The sequence below is a fragment of the Rhinatrema bivittatum genome, chromosome 9 (genome assembly GCF_901001135.1).
Source record: "Rhinatrema bivittatum chromosome 9, aRhiBiv1.1, whole genome shotgun sequence".
Classification (NCBI taxonomy): domain Eukaryota; kingdom Metazoa; phylum Chordata; class Amphibia; order Gymnophiona; family Rhinatrematidae; genus Rhinatrema; species Rhinatrema bivittatum.
Genome location: NC_042623.1, coordinates 98,158,392 through 98,180,459, shown reverse-complemented (window position 1 = coordinate 98,180,459; position 22,068 = coordinate 98,158,392). Strand labels below are relative to the sequence as shown.

Genomic DNA, 22,068 nt, shown 5'->3' with positions numbered 1-22,068 from the left:
CTGGTGCCACAGCTGTGGCTGCCTGCACTATTACCTTACACATACTGCCTTGCTGTGCTACACTCAGCCTGTGTGCTGCTGTCCTCCTCGCAAATCTAGCAGCAGCCTATCTCCAGGTAAAGTTTCCCGGGTTATTTGGGGAGGGGAGGGGGAGGATTTCTAATGCTTCTGTTCTTCAGCTTCCCCTGCCCCTCTCTCCAAATGTTTGTTTGTTGGGACATAGGCAGTGCTCCAGTCAGGAAAAAAATGAAGAGGGAAGGCTGTGTGTGTATGTGAGAGAGTATGCAAGTGAATGGGAGAGACTGAATGAGAGAATGCATGAGTATATTTGTGTGTGTGAGAGCATACATGTGAGTGAAAGAGAGAGAAATGTGTGTATGAGAAAGGGAGAGTATATCTGCATGACAGAGCATATGAGAACATTATGGGGCAGATTTTCAAAGGGGTACACACGTACCCCCAAAAACCTGCCCCAAGCTCCCCCTGCGTGCGCCGAGCCTATGGTGAATAGGCTCGGCGGCACACGCAAGCCCCAGGACGCGTGTAAGTCCCGGGGCTTTCCTAGGGGGCGTGTCGCGGCAGCGAGTCATCCGGGGGCGGGGCCGCAGGCATGGTTCCGGCCCGGGGGCATGGCCAAGGCCTCCGAAACTGCTCCCGGGCCGGGGAATCGCAAACCGGCAGCTGGTGGACAGGCGTAACTTTTATAATAAAGGTAGGGGGGGTTAGATAGGGCTAGGGGGTGGGGAAGGGAGGGGGAAGGTGGAAGGAAAGTTCCCTCCAAAGCCACTCCAATTTCGAAGCGGCCTCGGAGGGAACGGGCAGCGCGCGCACAGGGCTCGGCACCTGGAAGGTGCACAAATGTTCACCCCCTTGCGTGTGCCGACCCCGGATTTTAAAAGATACGCGGGGCTAGGCGCGTATCTATTAAAATCCGGCGTACTCTTGTTTGCACCGGGTGTGCGAACAAAAGTACGCGCTCGCGTATTTTTTTTAAATCTGCCCCTATGTGAGTGAGGAGAGTGTGTGTGTGAGTGAGGAGAGTGAGAGTGAGTGTGTGTGTGTGTGTGTGTGTCTGAGTGCGCGCGCAGGTATGTGTGAGAAAACCAATATGGACATGTGTGAGGGACAGAGCATGAATAACAGGAACTGAAGGGCCAGGGGCATCACATTTATCCAAATGAGCGGGAGGGGTACCTTTTGACCCTGACCCCACCTTACCCCAATCCTCAAGGTCCAGTTTATGTCTGTGGAAAAGTTGGCCATTCTGAATAGAGTTGGCAGTGGAAATCAGTTCTGGCTCCCCCACAGAAGTGGAGCAGAGCTGTTGGTGGAAATCAGTTCCAGCTCCCTGCAGAAATGGAGCAGAGCTAGTTGTGACAGATCATTTCTAGCCTCCCATGTCCCAGAGAAAGCAAATCAGAGAGTGTTGGAGCTGCTTATCCAGAGACACGACTTGATTTCTGTGCAGTTTCCTAGCACAGGTGACAGGCAGGCCATGACAGAGGATGGGAAAGGGCACGGCTTCTGCTCTTCTGCTGCTGAATGTGTTCATGCGCGCGGGTGTGTTCACGCGGGTGGGTGTGCATGTAGGAAAGCTTTCATACCCAACCTCTTGCCCGCCCCCCCCCCCCCCCACTGAGCCCTAGCCAAACTCCCTCACACCCACTCCACAGTTCCTCTTCTTTTTTGCCTAAAAATTAAGCCTTGAGTCAACTTGTATAGGATTTTCTTTGTCTTTATTACACAGTAATGCTAAATACTACCAAAACATTCCTCTTTCTCTCAACATGTATACATCTCAGAGGAACACAAACCATTCCTACTTGTGGTTCAAAAGATCACCACTATACACACATTCACACTTAAAAAAAAAAAAAAAAAAAGCAATCTTATGCAAACTCAATTATCTACCTATTTTTCTATAGGTTTGCTTAAAACTCATATGCCTTTCAACTACAGACTTTGCTGATATTGTGCCAAAACCTCAGGTCCTAGACAGATATGGGAAAAATTTCAGTGTAATTGTTTTTACTGAATTATTATTAAAACTAGAACAATTAGTTGATTGTGAATTAGTGTGGCCTTCAGATTTACTGCAATGACTCTAAAACACCCAGCACTTCCATACTGGCAGAGTGTTGCCACAAACTCTGCTGTAGATGAAGCACTGCCAGATCACAGATTCAATGGACTGCGCTTTAACCTTCGTTCATTCAGAAAAGGCAAAGCTAGTTGGTTGGAAACTGAGCAGCCAATTAAACAGCAAGGACATGTGCAACTGTTTACAGCCACAGTACATCTATTTTATTTTATTTAATAATTCAGACATTTGAAATAAATCTGAATGCCAGCATTTCCTATACTATTTTTCCTTTATGATTTCAATTAACTTTTTGAGGCACAAAAAGATTTGTTTCAAAACCTCATCCTGCTTGACCTTTTTGTGAAATAGCACGTATACCACAAACATCTTGCAGCATGACTAAGAAAGAAAAGTAGTAGGAAAATGATCAACACCATAGGTGCGAATGCTTCAAAATGATTGGGGGTGCTAAACTCAACACCAATTACTCCTCCCTAGACACAGTGAAGGAGTCTGCTAGATAATGGGAGTGCTTGAGTATCTATTGCACCTACAAAGCTGTTCCCTGTACGTACCCGGATCAGTCCAGACTCCTGGGTTTTGCCCCCCCTCTAGCAGATGGAGACAGAAGTTTACAAACAAAACTCCGCCTATATCTAGGCTGGTGCCACCTACAGTCTGGCAGTCTTCTTCTGTCTCCTAGCAGGTGGAGAGGGTGCAAAACCTGCAGTCTGAGCTGAGGCCTAGTTAAAAAAAAAAAAAAAAAGTGATTGGTTAGATAGGGTGTTTTTAGGTTGTTCTTTCCTTGACGCTGGGACCGCAGTGGGGTGCCTGCAGGTCCGAGCCTGTCTCCTCCTGGGGGGTGAGGTCCCGCAGGGGCTTTTCCTCCGGGGAGTGGAGCGCGCTGAGGGTGGGCTGAGGGCCCTTGCCAGCGTTCTAGCCTGGGGGTGAAACCGGGGAGCTCGGTTCACTCCCCCCAGGTGGTCCCGGAGCCGGCGGCGAACGATAAAAAAAACAAAAAAAAAAAACAAACTTTTGTTTGTCTTTTCTTGCCTGTCTCTCTTTTCTCTCCCGGTTCGGGCTCGTTTGCTTGCGGGGGAGGGGGAGCGGCGCCGCGGGTGGTGATTGATTTGTTTTTTCTGTCTTGTTTCGGCTCCTCTGTGGAGCATGCCGCGGCGTCCAGTGTGCAGGGCCTGCGGGGCGGCCCGTCGCCTTTCCCGGGACAGCCTTTGCTCCGGCTGTGTCACGGGCGGCGAGGGCGTTTCGGCGGGACCCGGTTCGCGGCAGCCGGAGGCTTCGGGACACAGATCGGGGGCAGTAGGTCCGTTCCCGCGGAGCGCGGGAACGGGCGCCATTTTGGAGGCAGCGATTTCGGCGGGAAAATCCGCCATCTTGGGCTCGGCGGGGCCTGGCTGCGCGGCGCCACCGTCGCCGGGGGGAGCGGAGGACGCTCCTCCTGCACTGTCCCCACAGCGGAGGGTTTCCGAGGGGGACCAGTCTCCGGCGGTGAGCGATCCGGAGAAAGATCCGGATCGCAGCTCTTCTGACTCCTTCTCCTTGGAGTTTGTTCTGGTAATGCATAGGGCTTTTAAAGCAAGCAGGTAGGCCAGAAAAAGATCGCGGGGAGCGCCGGATTCGGGGCGGGGGCCGGAGCCTAAACGGAGCACCAGGCCCTCTCCTGTCTCGGATCCCCCGGGGGGAGCACGCCCGCTCCGTTTGGGGGCTCCGCGGGGGGATGCCGAGACGGACTCCGAATTTGGGGATCCGGAGGAGCCGGATCCACAAGCGCAACCGCGTGGCGTTGACGGGGAGGGGGATCAGGGAGCTAGTGAGTCGAGTGGTCTCCGCGCGTCGGATGGCGATGACCCTAAGGTGGTGCGTTTATTTAGGCGCGACGAATTAGCGCCGCTGATCCCGGCGATCCTCGGTGAGTTGACGATAGACTTGCCACGACCGGAGTCGCGCCTCGGACGCACAGACCCCGTCGTGTTGGGGCTGAGGGGACCACCGACGGCTTTCCCATTGCATTTTTCGGTGTCCGATTTGCTTTTTAAGGAGTGGGACACTCCTGATTTGGGGTTGAAGGTGGCTAAGGCCATGGACAAGCTTTATCCCCTGACGGAGGACGCGCTCGAGCTCCTTAAGATTCCGAAGCTGGACTCTGCGGTGGCGGCGGTCACCAAGAGGACTACCATCCCGGTAACGGGAGGGACGGCACTCAAGGATTTGCAGGATCGTAAGCTGGAGGTGCAGCTTAAGAAAATTTTTGAAGTCTCCGCGCTTGGAGTACGAGCAGCGATCTGTAGCGGTTTCTCTCTCCGTGCGGGGCTCAGGTGGGCCCAGCAGCTTTCTGCTAACGAAGGTTTGTCGCCGGAGGAAGCGCAGCAGGCGGCTCGTTTGGAGGCAGTGATTGCCTATAGCGCGGATGCCTTTCATGATTTGCTCCGTTCTTCGGCACGGGCGATGGTATCGGCGGTTTCGGCTCGGCGTTTGTTATGGCTCCGCCATTGGGCGGCGGACGTTTCGTCAAAGGCTCGGTTAGGCTCACTGCCATTTAAGGGGAAGTTACTCTTTGGTAAGGAGCTGGAGGATTTGATTGAGTCTTTGGGCGAGAACAAGATCCATCGTTTGCCGGAGGACAGGCCGCGTCGGGGGACGCCGGCCACGCGGGGTAGATTCCGTGGGGGGTCGGCGGCCCCGTAATGCGCGAGGGGCGGTCTCGTCTTTTCGCCACAATGCGGCTAGGCAGCAGGCGTACACGCAGTCCTTTCGAGGGCGCCGGTTCGGTAGACCCGGGACCGGGTCCGGAACGCCGGGCGGGAAACTGCCACAATGATGGGCTGCCGGCCCACGCCCCGGTGCCGGTGATCGGCGGCAGGCTGATGCAGTTTGCAGGGGAGTGGGCCAAAATCACGTCGGATCAGTGGGTGCTGGATGTGATAAATCGCGGCTACGCGTTAGATTTTGCACGGCTGCCCCCGCCTTGTTTCATGGTGTCGCCCGGCGGTTTTTCCGAGAAGCGGCTGGCGTTGCGGGGCACGATCCGACATCTGTTAGCCCTGGGCGCGATCGTACCCGTACCGTTCCACGAGCTACGCAGCGGCAGGTATTCCATTTACTTTCTGGTACCAAAAAAAGAGGGCACGTTTCGTCCGATTCTCGACCTCAAGGGCGTCAACAGGTGCTTGCGGATCCCCAGGTTTCGCATGGAGACTCTACGGTCGGTCATCGCGTCCGTGAGGCAAGGGGAGTTCCTCGCTTCTCTGGATCTCACGGAGGCGTATCTTCACATCGGGATCTGCGCGGATCACCAGCGCTACCTTCGATTTGCGGTGTTGGGACAGCATTTTCAGTTTCAAGCACTACCATTCGGGCTGGCGACAGCCCCGCGGACCTTTACAAAGATCATGGTTGTGGTGGCTGCTCATCTTCGCAAGGAGGGGTGTCTGGTTCATCCGTATCTGGACGATTGGTTGATTCGGGCGAAGTCCGAGCGTCTCTGTCGGTTGGCGGTTCGACGAGTGATCGAGTTGTTGGAGAGTCTCGGCTGGGTGATCAATCGAGCCAAGAGCCGGCTAGAACCGTCGCAATCCCTGGAGTTTTTGGGGGCTTTGTTCGACACGCGTCAGGGCATGGTTTATTTGACGCAGGAGCGCAGAATCAAGCTGCAGTGTCAAGCCAGGCGTTTGTTGAACAAGCCCATGCCGGTTGTCTGGGACTATCTACAGATGGTAGGGTCTATGACGTCCACGCGGGAATTGGTTCCTTGGGCGTTCGCGCATATGCGACCGTTACAATTGGCCTTACTCTCCCGCTGGAACCCGGTGTCGGAACAGTTTCAGCTGCCGTTACCGCTGCCACGTTCGGCCCGTGCCAGCATAGCCTGGTGGCTCTGTCACAACAACTTGACCAAGGGCATTTCGCTGGCTCTGCCCTCGTGGACGGTGGTCACCACGGACGCCAGTCTGTACGGCTGGGGCGCGGTGTGTCTCCGGAGCTCGGTGCAGGGCATATGGTCCTCGACGGAGGCGGCGTGGTCCATCAATCGGCTGGAGACCAGGGCGGTGAGGTTCGCCCTGCGGGAGTTCCTGCCGTTGGTTCGCGGTCAGGCGGTCAGGATTCTGTCGGACAATGCGACAACGGTAGCGTACATCAACCGGCAGGGCGGCACCAGAAGCCTGCCGGTGGCCGCCGAGGCGCAGCAGTTGATGGCTTGGGCCGAGCGGCATCTGCGATGCCTTGCGGCGTCGCATATTGCGGGCGTGGAAAACGTCCAGGCGGACTTTCTGAGTCGACATCGGCTGGATCCAGGCGAATGGGAACTCGCGGACGTGGCGTTTCGAAGCATTTGTGCCAGGTGGGGAACACCTGTGCTAGACCTGATGGCGACGTTCAAAAATGCCAAAGCGCCGTGGTTTTTTGCCCGTCGCCGGGAGACGGGGGCGGAGGGAGTCGACGCCCTCGCGTTGCCTTGGCCGACAGGGGTGCTCCTCTATGTGTTTCCTCCGTGGCCCCTCATCGGTCGGACGCTGAGGCGCATCGAACTTCATCCGTCGCCCGTGATTCTAGTCGCACCCGAGTGGCCGCGGCGGCCGTGGTTCGCGGATCTTCAGAACTTGGCGCTGGGGCCTCCCCTGCAGTTTCCGTATGTGCCGGACCTGCTACATCAGGGGCCCGTTTGTTTCGACCAGGTCGAATGCTTCTGTCTAGCGGCATGGCTTTTGAGAGGCGTAGGTTGAAGAAACGGGGTTATTCTGATGCGGTGGTCACAACGCTGTTACGGTCGCGCAAGCCTTCCACATCTCTGGCGTATGTGCGAGTATGGACGATCTTTGAGACATGGTGCCTGGCACAGGCTATTCGGCCTACGCGGGCCTCGGTGCCAGAGGTGTTGCTTTTCCTCCAGGATGGTTTGGCGAAAGGCTTGTCTTGCAGTTCGCTTAGGGTGCAAGTGGCGGCACTTGCCTTGCTGCGCGGGCAGGTCCACGGGGTGGCATTGTCTGCGCACCAGGACGTCGTTCGTTTCCTCCGGGGCGCTAAGCTTTTACGTCCTCCGTTCCGTTCTCCGTGTCCTTCGTGGAGTTTGAATCTGGTGCTGAAGGCCTTATGTTCCGCTCCCTTCGAGCCTATCCGCGGAGCTACAGTGAAAGACTTGACACTGAAGGTGGTTTTTCTGGTGGCTGTGGCGTCGGCAAGGAGGGTGTCGGAGCTTCAAGCCTTGTCTTGTCGGGAACCTTTCTTGAGGATTACGGATTCGGGGGTGTCGCTTCGTACGGTGCCTTCCTTCTTGCCTAAGGTGGTCTCGGCTTTTCATCTCAACCAGTCTGTGGAGTTGCCTGCGTTTTCTGAGGCCGATAAGTCGCTTCCGAATTATCGAGATTTGCGGCGGCTAGACGTGAGGAGAGCCCTTTTAGGTTATCTAGAGGTGACGAACCCCTTTCGGAGATCGGATCATCTTTTTGTCTTGTGGGGCGGTCCTCGACGCGGTCAGGCGGCTTCCAAGACTACCATTGCGCGCTGGTTGAAGGAGGCCATTGGTTTCGCATATCTGCTGCAGGGCAAGTCTGTTCCGGTGGGGCTTAAGGCTCATTCTACGCGTTCTCAGGCTGCCTCCTGGGCGGAGTGCAGTCAGGTTTCGGCGGAAGACATTTGTAAAGCGGCAACCTGGAAGTCGTTGCATACCTTTGCTCGTCATTATCGCCTTGATGTGCGTGCACCAGGTACCGGCGGTTTCGGGGCAGGGGTGCTCAGAGCGGGACTCTCCGGATCCCACCCTAGTTAAGGTAGCTCTGGTACATCCCAGGAGTCTGGACTGATCCGGGTACGTACAGGGAAAAGAAAATTAGGTCTTACCTTAGTTAATTTTCGTTCCTGTAGTACCACGGATCAGTCCAGAATCCCGCCCGGCGAGTCTACTGTTCGGTATGAGAATCCGGTCTGTGGACGGTATGGTTTCTTTCTGTCCATTCTGTCTCTGTTGTCTCTTTTCTTCGTTATCGATGGCTCTGGTTCTGGTCCCATTTGGGGGATAGTTGAGCAGTTAGTTTGGTTGGTAGGTTCCTGTATATAGTTCGTTTGTAGTGATTTTGGGGCTTCATCTGCTTTGACATTAAGTAAGACTGCCAGACTGTAGGTGGCACCAGCCTAGATATAGGCGGAGTTTTGTTTGTAAACTTCTGTCTCCATCTGCTAGAGGGGGGGGGCAAAACCCAGGAGTCTGGACTGATCCGTGGTACTACAGGAACGAAAATTAACTAAGGTAAGACCTAATTTTCTTGTTTCCGTGATCAGCAGAGGTGAATGTTAAACATCAGCTAAATTGCTAACTTGGAAGAAAGAGGGGAAATGACCCTTATGCCAGCAGCCACTCTTCTGAGAATAGTTCCTGCTGGAGAACTGCTGTTTGTGATAAGAGCACTTTTCTTCCAGTAATACTGCAGGGATGGAATATAAATCTGCCATGTAAATCTCATGTGTTTCAATGGAACTGAAGTAAACTAGAGACCCATGCCCAAGCAAGCCTTCTAACATAATTTATTTATTTATTTTTTGTTTTTATATACCGATCTTCCTACATTAGATGCAAATCAAACCGGTTTACATAGAACAAAAAGAAACTTGCCTGATGGCATTACATGAAACAATGAACATTTATGCAACTTTAAGTAACATAGTCAAGAGAATTAGGTATTTAACCTCCAATATAATAATGCAAAAGTATGTTGCATGCATTTTGTATTTAATATTCGTATTAACCTCTTCCCTGCTCTTTAATCAGAATCACCCAAAGCAGTTAAAGAATGCAGAAAATACAATGCACTCAACAAACTTCTCAAAAAAACATATTCTAACAAGAAAAGATACAGACTTCTACAACACCTACCCTTTGTTCTTAACAGATGCGTTTTTCAAGTGAACATAGCTGGATGGAAAAATTCCCTGAAAGAAACACAATAGGTAAAATCCAAAATAAAATGGTATCAACAACTTTCTTATAGTAACCTTATCCCTACAAAAAGGAGATGAGTGAACATTTCATCATTTCAATTTCCTTCTTTGGTACAAAAATCTGTAAATGGTTATGACTACTAGCAAATGGCAGGAAAGTTTTCAAAAACCTTGATATAACAATGTGTTCTGACCTCCCTGAGATTTCAACTTCTCTCTTTCTTGTTTAAACAGAGCTGACTTGTGTAGCATGTTGCTATATTTCAAACTAGCAGGTCGATACAGTAAAGTGTGCTCCGTCGGAGCGCACTGTCAGCCTGCTCTGGACGCGTGTTTTCCCTTACCCCTTATTCAGTAAGGGGAGGAAAACACGCGGCCCACCCACAGCACCTAATAGCGCCCTCAACATGCAAATGCATGTTGATGGCCCTATTAGGTATGCGCGCGGGATCCAGTAAGTAAAATGTGCAGCCAAGCCGCACATTTTACTCTAAGAAATTAGCGCCGACTCAAAGGTTGGCGCTAATTTCTTCCGGCGCCAGGAAAGTGCACAGAAAAGCAGTAAAAACTGCTTTTCTGTGCACCCTCCGACTTAATATCATGGCGATATTAAGTCGGAGGTCCCCAAAAGTAAAAAAAAAAAAAAAAAAAAAGTTTGAATTCGGCCCGCGGCTGTTGGGCCGAAAACCGGACGCTCAATTTTGCCGGCGTCCGGTTTCCGAGCCCGTGGCTGTCAGCGGGCTTGAGAACAGACGCCGGCAAAATTGAGCGTCGGCTGTCAAACCCGCTGACAGCCGCCGCTCCAGGCCAAAAGGAGGCGCTAGGGACGCGCTAGTGTCCCTAGCGCCTCCTTTCCCTCGTTTGCACCGCGTCACCTCATTTGAATACTGTATAGCTCGCACCGGCAAAGGGCCGGTGCGTGCGCCGGGAGAGCGGGCGTTCGTCTGCTCTCCCGCGGTTTTACAGTATCGATCCGTATGTGATCAGGCACAAAGCAAGGGAAGGGGCAGCTCGGTGATTCCACACTCCCTGTGATTGCAGGGGAACTAAGCTGGCTTGTTTTCCTTAGGAAACTAGGGTAAAAAACAGACAACAATTTTAAATGTAGGCAGTCATATGAAAAGTATCACTGGGTGCGATACCATCTGTGGAAGAAATTTGAATGAAACTGGATCAAAATGTGGCTGAAAGAATGGAGAAGCATACATACAGACCTGACAATTTTATAATGTCTGTCTCCCTGTAGAAAAATAAGCTAAATATGCTCAATGATCTCACTAATAGGATCATTTATCAAAATGCGTTATGGCGTTAACGTGTGTGATAACACATTAACATCATAATGCATGCGAAAAATATAGTAGCGCATGTCGCAAATGCAAATTTTTCAGGGGGCGGGATTGGGGGAGGAATTTGGGTGGGTTTTAGTTAAATCAGGGGCCATATTGCACCAGGAGATAGCATAACACGTGCTACTGCATGGTTTTAACGCCAGAAATAACTACAGCTTTTTCCCTGGCGTTAAGCTGTGCAATATGTCCAAAATGGCCATAACGCAATTTGTGATAAATGTTTGGAATTGCATTTTAACCATTTCTGGGCTTGGGAAGGGAGAGAGGAGAAGGAGTGGAATGGAGGAGAGAGAGAGAGCCTCTGGGGAGGGCTTCACTGTGTGCACCTATTTATATCTCTATAGGAGGGCCACCTGATAGGTCAAGGTGAGATGTTAGTAGTGGTTTAGGGTTTGGGGCCAGTTTCGCATGTAGAGTGAGACTTACAAACAGCATAGTACACCTCAGAGAAGATTTGACATCATTTGGAGTGAGGAAAGTCTCACAAAAATTAAATTTTTACTATATTCTCTCACCCTAGCTTGATGGACCCAGAGTCTACTCCACTCCACTCCTCCTTTCTCCCTCCCCAAGCCAGAAATGGCCAAAATGCAATTCCAAAAATTTATCGCAAATGGCATTGTAACAGCATTATGGCCATTTCAGACATATCGCACAGCTTAACGACAGGGAAAAAGCTAGGGTGAGAGAAAATAGTAGAAATTTCTTCTTTGTGAGACTTTCCTCACTCCAAATGTCATCAAATCTTCACTGAGGTGTACTGTGCTGTTCGCATGTCTCACTCTCATGCGAAACTGGCCCGTAAACCATCACTAATACCTCACCACGACCTATCAGGTGGCCCTCCTATACAGATATAAATACTTAACTATTATGAGGGCCTTGTAGATAGGCTCTCGCTCTCTCTCTCTGCGCAGGATGTGAAAAATAGACATTATCGAAGTCCACGCTAAGTTGCGAAGCAGTAAGTAGCAGTAAATTTCCATGTAGTGCGGTAACTTACAAATTTCCATAAACATGCTCCTTTTTGTTTGTTTTTATTGGGTCATTTAAAGCAGAACAGTATACAACAGCATATAAGTAACAGCCAGAACAACCATATTGGCACAAAAGTAAGCATATTCACACACCTTTTTAATTTTTGTATTCCTAAAGAAAAAAAATGAGTAACAGCCCCTACAAACAAGAAAAACCATGCACACCCTCAAACATATTTTTTTCTTCTTTAGAGATAGCTAACTTTGTGGCATGTTGCTGTATTTCAAAATATGCTATCAGGTACTAATAGGCACTAGCCCAGGGCATCCCAAACCTGTCTTTCTTATTTATTTATTTATTTAACATATTTCTATACCTGTCTTCATGAAGGGATTCATATTAGACCGGTTTACATGGAACTTAGTGATTAACTAGTTAACAAAACAAGAAGGCCGAAGCCTTCTTGTTTGGTTAACTAGTTAATCCCTGAGGAACCCAGAGCCAGCCACATTTTTACAATATCCGCAATGATAAATTAGCACATCCTGGGTTTCCAATGAATGCAAAGTTATCTCATGATATTAATTGGGGATATCCTGAAAATCTGACTGGCTGTCCCTCAGGACAGTTTTGAGGAAACTCTTGAATAACCAATGACAGGGGAAGCTTTACAAATTGCTCAGTGGCAGCATCATGTGCTCTGGCTTCCCCAAGATTACAAATTAACAGGCCGATGCAATAAAGTGCATGCAAAAAAAGTGCATCCAAATTGGATGCTCTTTTTTTCAAAGCGCGCACAATCACCTCTCCTGGGCACTCGATGCAATAGGGAAATGAGTCGCCGCGCTAGGGATAAATTGTATGTCCCTAGCGCATCCATGGTATCGGGTGCCCAGAAGATGCAAATGTGTGCCGGTTAGGAAAACAGACGTTCAATTAATGGGCGTCTGTTTTCTAACCTGTCCGGTGGCAAGATTTTTTTTTTCATGCTGCTTCCTGTGGTTCCTCCTACTTAGTATCAAAGGAACCACTGAAAAGCTGTATTTTGAGCTTTTTTTGTGGCTTTATGGGGTATTTTACAGATGGCTTGGAGCGCATAAAGACAAAGTCAGCCCTGGAGCTGGCGTTAAGCTTTCCGTGTTAAAACATGCACGTCAGGTGCATGGTGATTTTTTGCATCGGGGTAATAGCTAATAGCCTCAGCTACATGCATTTACATGTGATGAGCGCTATTAGCTATGCGCTGGTTTGGATGCACGTTTTGGGATGTGCTAATCCCCTTATTGCATCGGGTGTTAGCCTAGCATGTCCAAAACGCGCATCAAAGTGCTCATTAATCTATGCGCTAGGCTCAGTGCACGATATTGTATTGGCCTGTAACTGAATTGGCTTATTACTCTAAAGAACAGAAAGAGAGGCAGGGATTCTAAATTTAGGAGCTGGGAGGGACACATGAAAAGTGTGGAAGAAATCTGAATGAAACTGGATGAACAATTTATAGGTTATTAAGGGGAAACAGAGATAGACATGATGATCTTATACATGGGTTTTGTACTTGCAGTCACTAAATGTTTGATGGTAATTTGAGTTTTCTTCCTCTATTTTAATCAGATAATTATCATGGTAAACCACAGCTCTGCTAACGGACCAGTATATCTTTACTATCATTGTCATTTAAAGGATCTCAATGGATAATATGAGACTATGAACTCTATGCAAACAATATATGCCTACAAATAAACATAACCTACATACAAAAATTTGAAGTACGACATACAATTCTGTTGGCTTAATGGGGGATAAGGAGGGTACCTCATAATAATTTTGATTTAGACAAGGATTTTCATCCAAACTGAGTCACAGTGTACATTAATTTTTTTGTACTGCAGAAACCCAAGTAAACACCTCAGTTGATGACCTGGAAGCAAATTTCTTGGAATAGACTGCTAGTAAGCTTCCAAAGGTGAAAGAAAAAGAAACTGTGATAATATTAATATAAATATTTCTCTATTACAAGTGCAGTACACTATGGAACAGGGCTAGAACAGCATCTAAAACTCAAAAGTTTTAATTGAAATTAAATTGCGTCTTTACAGAGAACACATAGTCCATGATTCATCCATTCAAAAAAAAAAAAAAAAAAGTATAAGACAGTTGTCTTCAAAACAGTTTGGGCATGATTTGTCCAATTTTGAGACAGAAAAATTTCTGACTGAGATATATTCAAGTAAGCCAAAATGTTTGCTCAAACTTAGCCCTGCTCTTTTAGTGGAAGTGTCAGTCTGTGCCTACATTGTCCCCTCAGGAGGGAGCTGAGTCAACCCTTTCATCTGCTCCTCCATTGATGCACCATATGAGAAAGTCTTCTGGTGCTGATTCTAGAATCCTGTATTGACTCTTACTCACCCTACTGCCCGTGGCATCCTTAGCCCTGTCTTCTTCATGGAAGCATCATCAGATTGTGCCTAGGTTGTCCCAACACAGGAGGGGCAGTCTCTAGGTAGGCATCGCTGAAGGCTAAGGCAAAGAATCCTGCCCCTTTGTGTGCTCTATAGTAGCACCAACAAGGAGATTTTGGAGAGTATAGATTTTGGTTTATATATGTGTATGTGCATGTGTGTATGTGTGTGTGTGTGTGTATATAGATAGATAATAATGCTTCTGACACACAAATATTTAGAAATAGGACAATAAAACTAGATACACTCCAATTCACTAATGATTGAACCCCACTATGTCTTGTCTTGCAGGGTTTCCTTTACTTAAAAATACCTATAAAATAAACCATTTGCTCACATTCACATCCTAATCACACACATAACAGTACAAACCTGATCATTTTAAATGCTTTTAAATCTATCTCATGCATATTTATTGTGGATATCCTGAAAAACTGGCCTGCTTGTGGCTCTCGAGGACCAGAGTTGGCCACGCCTGGGATATACGGAGGCATTTTTGATTAAAATTGAACTGAGGGTTACTTGTTGAGTACTGATTTATAATCCACCAGATTTGATTAAGCCATCATGATCAGAATCAATTGATCTTTCTTCATGCTTTTTTAATTTGTTTATGCATATTGTACACCGTTTTGATCAATATTTTATTACTAGATGATATATAAATAATTTTAATGAATAAATAAATATGGGTTATTTCTTATAAGAACACACATGACATCAACATGGAACTTTTAGCAGATGAACTTCAGAAATTTCCCCTGAAATTTGATGAAATATTGCCTAGTGCTCAAGTTGTAGTATGGGATTTGGTGTTAAGTGCAGCTTTGTGATCAGCTGGTAAATGTCTTCTTGATGTTCCCACTGTGAAAACATCAGATAAGCTAAAAAATCAGGGCAGATTATTTTCTGTAGCAGGTGCTCTTAGGTGGAATTCATTACCCGAATGTTTATGGCAGGAACCACATTTTAAATATTTTAAAACATTTAAAGACTTTTTTTTTTTGAAGCAGTAGCTGGTGTCCGATTCAGATGTGATTTGCTTTTTGTAAATCACAATCAATCTCTAAGAATTAGTGTAGCAAGTATTATTAAATTGTTTAAACTGTATCTTTGGTTTTCTTGTAAATATGAATGTTTTAAATTTATAAGCTAATATATAAATAACCCCCCAGTGAATTTTAATTTTTACAAATTATAAAAAATAATTCTCTGCTCACAATCAAGTCTCTGCTTAAATATCAATTATTTTGAAAGGTAAACTGCAATGGGGCGGATTTTCAGAGCCCTGCTCGCGTAAATCCGCCCAAAACCGGGCGGATTTACGCGAGCAGGGCCCTGCGCGCCGGGAAGCCTATTTTACATAGGCCTCCCGGCGCGCGCAGAGCCCCGGGACTCGCGTACGTCCCGGGGTTCTCGGAGGGGGGCGTGTCGGGGGCGTGTCGGGGGGCGGGGCCGGAGCGCGCGGCGTTGCGGGGGAGTGTCGGCAGCGTTTTGGGGGCGGGTACGGGGGGCGTGGCTACGGCCCGGGGGCGTGGCCGCGCCCTCCGTACCCGCCCCCAGGTCGCGGCCCGGCGCGCAGGAGTCCCGCTTGCGCGCGGGGATTTACGCCTCCCTCTGGGAGGCGTAAATCCCCCGACAAAGGTAGGATGGGGGTTTAGACAGGGCCGGGCGGGTGGGTTAGGTAGGGGAAGGTGAGGGGAGGGCAAAGGAAAGTTCCCTTCTAGGCCGCTCCGATTTCGGAGCGGCCTAGAAGGGAACGGGGGTAGGCTGCGCGGCTCGGCGCGCGCAGGCTATACGAAATCGATAGCCTTGCGCGCGCCGATCCAGGATTTTAGCCGATACGCGCGACTACGCGCGTATCTACTAAAATCCAGCGTACTTTTGTTTGCGCCTGGAGCGCAAACAAAAGTAGGCTATTCGCGCTCATCTGAAAATCTACCCCAATGTGTGGTGAGACACTTGCAAGTTACCTAGTTTGATTCAACAACGAAATTTTTGAGAAAGTAGAGGAAGGGTTTCATATATAGATTTTTCAGCCCAACACAAGGTCTGCTCGGTTTTCATGATGTTACATCATCAGATAAGTCGGGACTTTGAAAGTTACGTCTACTAAGGAATTTGAATTTAATATATAACAGTTTAAAAAATTGGTTTTATGGTAAAATGGGTTTATGGTTTAAATGGGATAAAAAAAATGTGTTGCAGTTTTCACTAGGGTTGCACGGAATCAAAAATAACACATAGGTGGAGGAGGATTGGTTGATGATTATACATGAAAACCGAGCAGACCTTGTGTTGGGCTGAAAAATCTATATATGAAACCCTTCCTCTACTTTCTCAAAAATTTCGTTGTTGAATCAAACTAGGTAACTTGCAAGTGTCTCACCACACATTGCAGTTTACCTTTCAAAATAATTGATATTTAAGCAGAGACTTGATTGTGAGCAGAGAATTATTTTTTATAATTTGTAAAAATTAAAATTCACTGGGGGGTTATTTATATATTAGATTATCATATTGTCAATTCCCCAGAAGATTTTGGTGCTGTTTTGAAGTTTAAATTTATAAGCAACATAGGACTATGGATTGGCAGCATATAAATATTTTAAATTAAATTTAGATAAGGTAGCCCCATTAAAATTTCATGAGACAAGGAATAACACCAATCAAATCTGGTATCATTCAGGACTGACCCTTCTAAAGACAAGTACATCATTGTGAGAGAAGGTGATGGAAGAATAAAACAGAATATAATGGTTTGGCATGTAACTCTGCTATTGAGCATTATAAATCTGAGCTGAAAAGGGCAAAGAAAAGAGATTTTAGTAAAGCAATTAAAGCAGTCACAGAACTACTGATTTGATCCCTAAGCCAACAAAATTAATAAAATCTAAGCAGGTCAGGCGGAAGCAAACTAGGCCTGGCTCTAGGGTGCCGACCATTAGGGGGGGGGTGCGAGTCACTCCTCTTTGGTGCCGTTGCTCATGGCGGCCCCAATGGCTCACACCCCCTATTGGGGGTGGCGGGGTGACCAGAGAGGGTGGCACTCCTCCTTGCCACTGCAGCACCACATGGCTTGCGCCTCCTAATGGGGGTGGCAGCACAACGAGGTGTAGCTATTCGGTGTGAAACTGGCAGTGATAAGGGTCCTTACCTTTCGCCGCCAGTGATGTCTCCGCAGAGTCGGACCCGGTACCGTCCCGACGCCTCCTCTTCCGGAGTTGACTCCTCCCCAACTCCGCCCCCATTTAGTGATCACACGTGACAAGGGACTTTTCGTGTTCAAAAAGTCCCTTTTCATGTGCGATCACTTTTGAAAATGACCCCCTTAGTGTTTCTATATTCCTCAATTTTAGCTGTAAACATCATTGATTGTGATTCGAGATTCATTCCGTGGTCTGACCATGCATTAATATCCTTTCCTTTTCAGTGCAAGATTCTAATAAGGGTAATGTGAATCCGTTTATCAATTTTGTATTAAAAAGGGATCACACTGATCTTGAAGTATGAGTGATCAATTAACTACTATATTTATGGAATCACATCCGTTCAATATTGATTCAGCTATTACCATGCAGAATTTTGCTATTAATGATGCTTTGGATACTATTGCTCATTTTAAGGTTTGTAATAATCAAGGAAAGAAATATGAAAACTGGGTCAATGCAGAGGTCTCTGAAGCCAGGAATGAATGTGGCATCATACACACTCATCTAGTGCAGTTGTGTATAAGGCTTAGCTGGCTGCTTATGAAAAGTTAGTTAATGAATTTAAAAAAATCTTCTATTATTCACCAACTAGTCTGACTTTAATAATCCTACAGTCCTGTTTCGCATTGTGCAAAATTTAACAAAAACTCCTGATACTTCTGCCTCAGATCTAAAGGGCTCCTGTGGGAATTTCAGTTGTGACAACTTCATGGACATTTTCAGTAACAAGCTTGCTAATATCTCAGTTTAATATCTATGACATCTTGTTTTTTTAGAATTACCTGACAATGCTCAGTCCAGGTGGTCTTCTTTTGAAATGGTGGCTCAGAGTGACATTTCTCAGGTTCTCTCTTTATTGAGCCCGGCGTTTTGCCTACTAAATCCTTGCAGTGTATCCGTATTAAAGGACATGAAAGATGACTTTGTTCCTTTTCTAACAACGATGATGAACAGGTCTTTGGTGGAAGGCCTTTTATCTTAAGCGGGTTTCTATCCAGGCCTGGATTTCTCAATAGGCACATTAGGCATATGCCTAGGGCAACAAAAATCTGTGTGTGTGTTTGGGGGGGGGGGGGGGGGGGGGGGGGGTGGCAGCAGGCTGGCTTAAGAGTTATTGCCTTCCAGCTGTACTGAATCTCACTCAGCAGAGAATAGTCCTCTGCTTCCTGATCCAGCCTTCCCAGGCAGCATGCAGAGAACAAAATGGGAGCGGGGTGAGGCTGGAGCACAGACAGCAAAGAAAGATCATTTTGGTAAGATTAGGAGGGGCTGAATGGGGTGAAAAGAGAGGCTGAGGAATGAGAGTGGATCAGATGGGGAAAAGGGAGCAGTGTTTGTGTGTGTAAGAGAGAAGAGACTGATGGTGGTGTGTGTTTGTGTGTGCCAGACAGAGATTAGACAGGAATTTTAAGAGGGAGCAGGACCAGAGTACATTAGTGATACCTCCCCTCCTCTCCCCCACCCAATGCAATTCAGGTTCTCTCTCCCCCTTCTTGATCTCAGATTCAATCACCCAGAACCTCTCTTCTTTCTTCTCCCTTCTCTCCAGATCCTGCACCCATCCAACATGTCCTACTCCCCCATCCCAGAACTTCTCTCTCTCTCCCTCTTTTCCTCCCATCTCAGATTCTTGATTTCTCTCTTTTCTCTATCTTCCCTGTTTCCCATCCTCCCCATTCCCAGTCCTTTCTACCTGTCCTCCCCCCATCCCCATTCCTCTTTTCTTCTCATACTCCTTCCTCCTATCTCCAGTCCTTTCACCTTCTACTCAACCCATTCCTAATCCTCCTTTCTTCTCCCCATCCCTGGTCCTCTAACCTCCCCTTCTCTTCTGCTCATGCCTGAGATCTCATCCCTGTACTGATACTTAAGATCCCTTTTCTTAACCCAATAAAAAAAAATGATACAGACACAAGCAAGGTTGAAAAAATTGCTTAATTTTTATAATATGGAAATGTTTGCTAATATGTCTCAGATTTTATCACAGAATTTATGCCTGAGCTGCCACAGCAAACTGTGAAACTCTCTTATACTTCCTGTTCACTGTTGTCTGACTTTACCCGGGAGTGGGGGGCGGGGGGGTGGAAGAGGGGGGCGCAATAGCAGCAACAGTGCCTAAGGGTGGCAAACTCCTAAATCCGTCTCTGCTTCTATCAGGTTTCTACTGAAAAAGTCTAGCCTAGATCCTATGGTTCTCTTCAACTATTGGCCTATTTCAAAGGTCATTGAGGCTATTGTTTTGCAGCAGCTAACTGATTGTGTTGAGACCTATGAGATTCTCGATTCTTTCCTATTTGGATTCAGAAAAAAAGTCCTTAATACAGAGATCCTCCTACTTTCAAGCTTGGAGACAATTAGAAGAGGCCTTGACAATACGTGCTGATTTTACTTGATATCACAGCAGTTTTCGACACACTGGACCATAAGATTTGCCTTTTCCGACTAGAGAGAATGGGATCTCAGGAACAATATTAAAGTTTGAATGCTATCTCTCTGGAAGATCTCAAAAAGTTAGCATCCTATAATTGGAGTTCTCAAAGGCATCAGATATGGGCTGGAGTCCCACAAGGCTCCGCCATGTCAACTTTGCTTTTTTTTAATAACTATATGACATCCATTTGCAAGCTACTGACAGAGCTTTGCAGTCTACAGATTATATGTAGATGATATACAGTATTTTCTTCCTGCGCATTCAACCTGGGCAGAAACTACTGCTGATATTTCTGTCTGGGAGAATATAAGAACATAAGACTATAAGACTTGGGTTACAATTGGCAGTCCGTGGGCCCGTCCCCGGGCCTGCTGCTCTTCCCTTCAGCCCAGGCCCGTTCTTGTGGCCTCTGACATCGTGCCTCCCCAGCAAGACGCGGCCATCTGCCATGCTGCCTCCAGACTCCTGTTAGGCTCCAATGTCGGGCCCTCCTTACTACGCAGTAGGAAACTGTGCCATGCTGCTCCAGCTGGCCACTCTCCTATACAGGTATATAATACACAGGGTAATTTATCACAATATCCCCTCACACATTAATAATACAATACCCAGAGAATATATTAAACAATACCAAATAATGTGCAAACTTTATTAAATCGTATCACAATCCTCACTCTATCTAGACAATAAAAACTCTCTATTCCACATATCCATACACATTCACACCATACTAAAAACATTTAAAACATAAATCTTGTAAACATTGGTGAAATGTGTTAGGGATAAACTGGTGAAATGTATTAGGGGTCACTATGTTTACAAGATTTATATTTGAAATGTTTTTAGTATGGTGTGAATGTGTGGAATAGAGAGTTTTTACACTTTCCTATACAGCAGGATGCCGCCGAGACCTCGGGGCCCTCCCTGGCCTAGAGCCCTCCCTGCCCTAGAGCGTGCACACTAACTGCACTATATTTAAAGGGCCAATGGTAGGAAATTCTCAGAGGCACCTCCTGATGACATCTTCATTCCAGCTCTATAAAGGGCAGACACCAAGACCCCTCCAGTGCCTTGGTAACAGGTCGACTCCTCCTGGAGTAGTGCTTTGCCTGCATTCTTAGATCCTTATTTCTGCTGTTTGTTGTTCCTGGGTTCTGTTCTTAGTTCCTTGGCAATCTGGTCAGCTCCTGAGTTCGTGTCTTCGTGATCAGTCTTTCCTTCATCTGCCCTCAGTGTCGCCTCTTGCCCCAGTAGTCCCTCGTCTTCCTTCCTTCTCCTCATTCCTCATCTCTTCAGATTGGACCTCTGGCTTGACCTCAGATTGGACCTTGGCGCTGCCTGTTGCTGTTTCTGACCAAATGCTGCCTGCCCAAACCACTGCCTGAACCACGTCTCGGAGTACACTGCCTGCCTCTTACCACAGCCTGAACCTGACCTGACTGGTGCTTGTCCAGATGCTGCTTCCTTCTCCAAGCTGGCCTGCAACAACTTCATTTGGACGACTCTTCACATCCACAGAAGCCCACACCTAAGACCAACTGGCCCGGCTAGTTTTGGCAAAGCTGCAGTTAGGCCTCTGCTTCTGCCAGCTCAGTCTGTCGATGTTAGGGACCTGCAGGGCTCCTCCCTGCAGGTAGTGCCAACTCCCCCTCGGCCTAAGGGTCCACATTCACAACAACTTGCCATACTGAGTCAGACCAAAGATCCATCAAGCCCAGTATCCGTTTCCAACAGTGACCAAACCACTTCACAAGTACCTGGCAGGATCCCAAGGGGTAGATAGATTCCAAGCTGCTTTCCCAAGAAAAAGCACTGGATTTCTGCAACTCTACCTTAATAATGGTTAATGGACTTTTCCTCCAGGAACTTGTCCAAACCTTTTTTTAAATGCAGCTACACTAATAGTTTTCACCACATCCTCTGGCAATGAATTCCAGAGCTTAATTATGCATAGAGTCCAGAGCCATTAGACGTTGGCTTAAGCATAACAAGCTTATCTTAAATTTAGCTAAGACTGAAATTTTAGTCTGATGTGATGGCGTAAGAAATACCTCATGTACTATAACCATTGAAAATACAGTTTTACATGTAGTTGAATCCATATAGGTTTGGATGTTCTGAATGATTCTAAACAGCATTTCTCCTGCAAATTAAGGCCATAGTGACAGTCGGTTTCTTTAAACTGCACATATTATGTGGCCCTAGAGCAAGCTGAGTTTCGCTCAGTGGTTTATTTTACCTCTGTTAGACTATTGCTACTTCATGTACATTGGACTCCCGGCATCTGTTTTGAGGGCAAAATGCTGCTGACTGGCTTATTTCTGTGGGAAGTATTGGAGAGCACATTGTGCCAGTCCTTTTTGATTTTCAATGGCTGCCTGAAGCTTGGTGGGATAAAATATAAGATGGCATTATTAGTACAAAAATCTCTCTCTCTTGAATCTTTATCTTGGGCTATTGCAAAGCTCTATATCTATAATTCCACCCATGCACTGCACTTGTCCCAAAGAAGTCTACTGGACATTCCTTCCGTATGTATGGAATGTCTTCCCGCACCAAAATTCTGGAAATTGGTACCCGCATGCCTTCAACTTATGACTTGTAC

The 22,068-nt window shown here is 47.3% G+C and overlaps 1 protein-coding gene across 5 annotated transcripts in view; it reads right to left on the bottom strand.

The window, feature by feature from the left end:
- The window catches only part of DOCK4 (dedicator of cytokinesis 4), a 939,215-nt gene that overhangs the window by 622,961 nt on the left and 294,186 nt on the right, over positions 1–22,068 (bottom strand). For all 5 annotated transcript variants that reach the window (XM_029615608.1, XM_029615609.1, XM_029615610.1 and 2 more), the window contains exon 4: positions 8,967–9,022. In XM_029615608.1, coding sequence (XP_029471468.1) covers positions 8,967–9,022 — 56 coding nt within the window. The remainder of the gene's footprint in view (positions 1–8,966; positions 9,023–22,068) is intronic.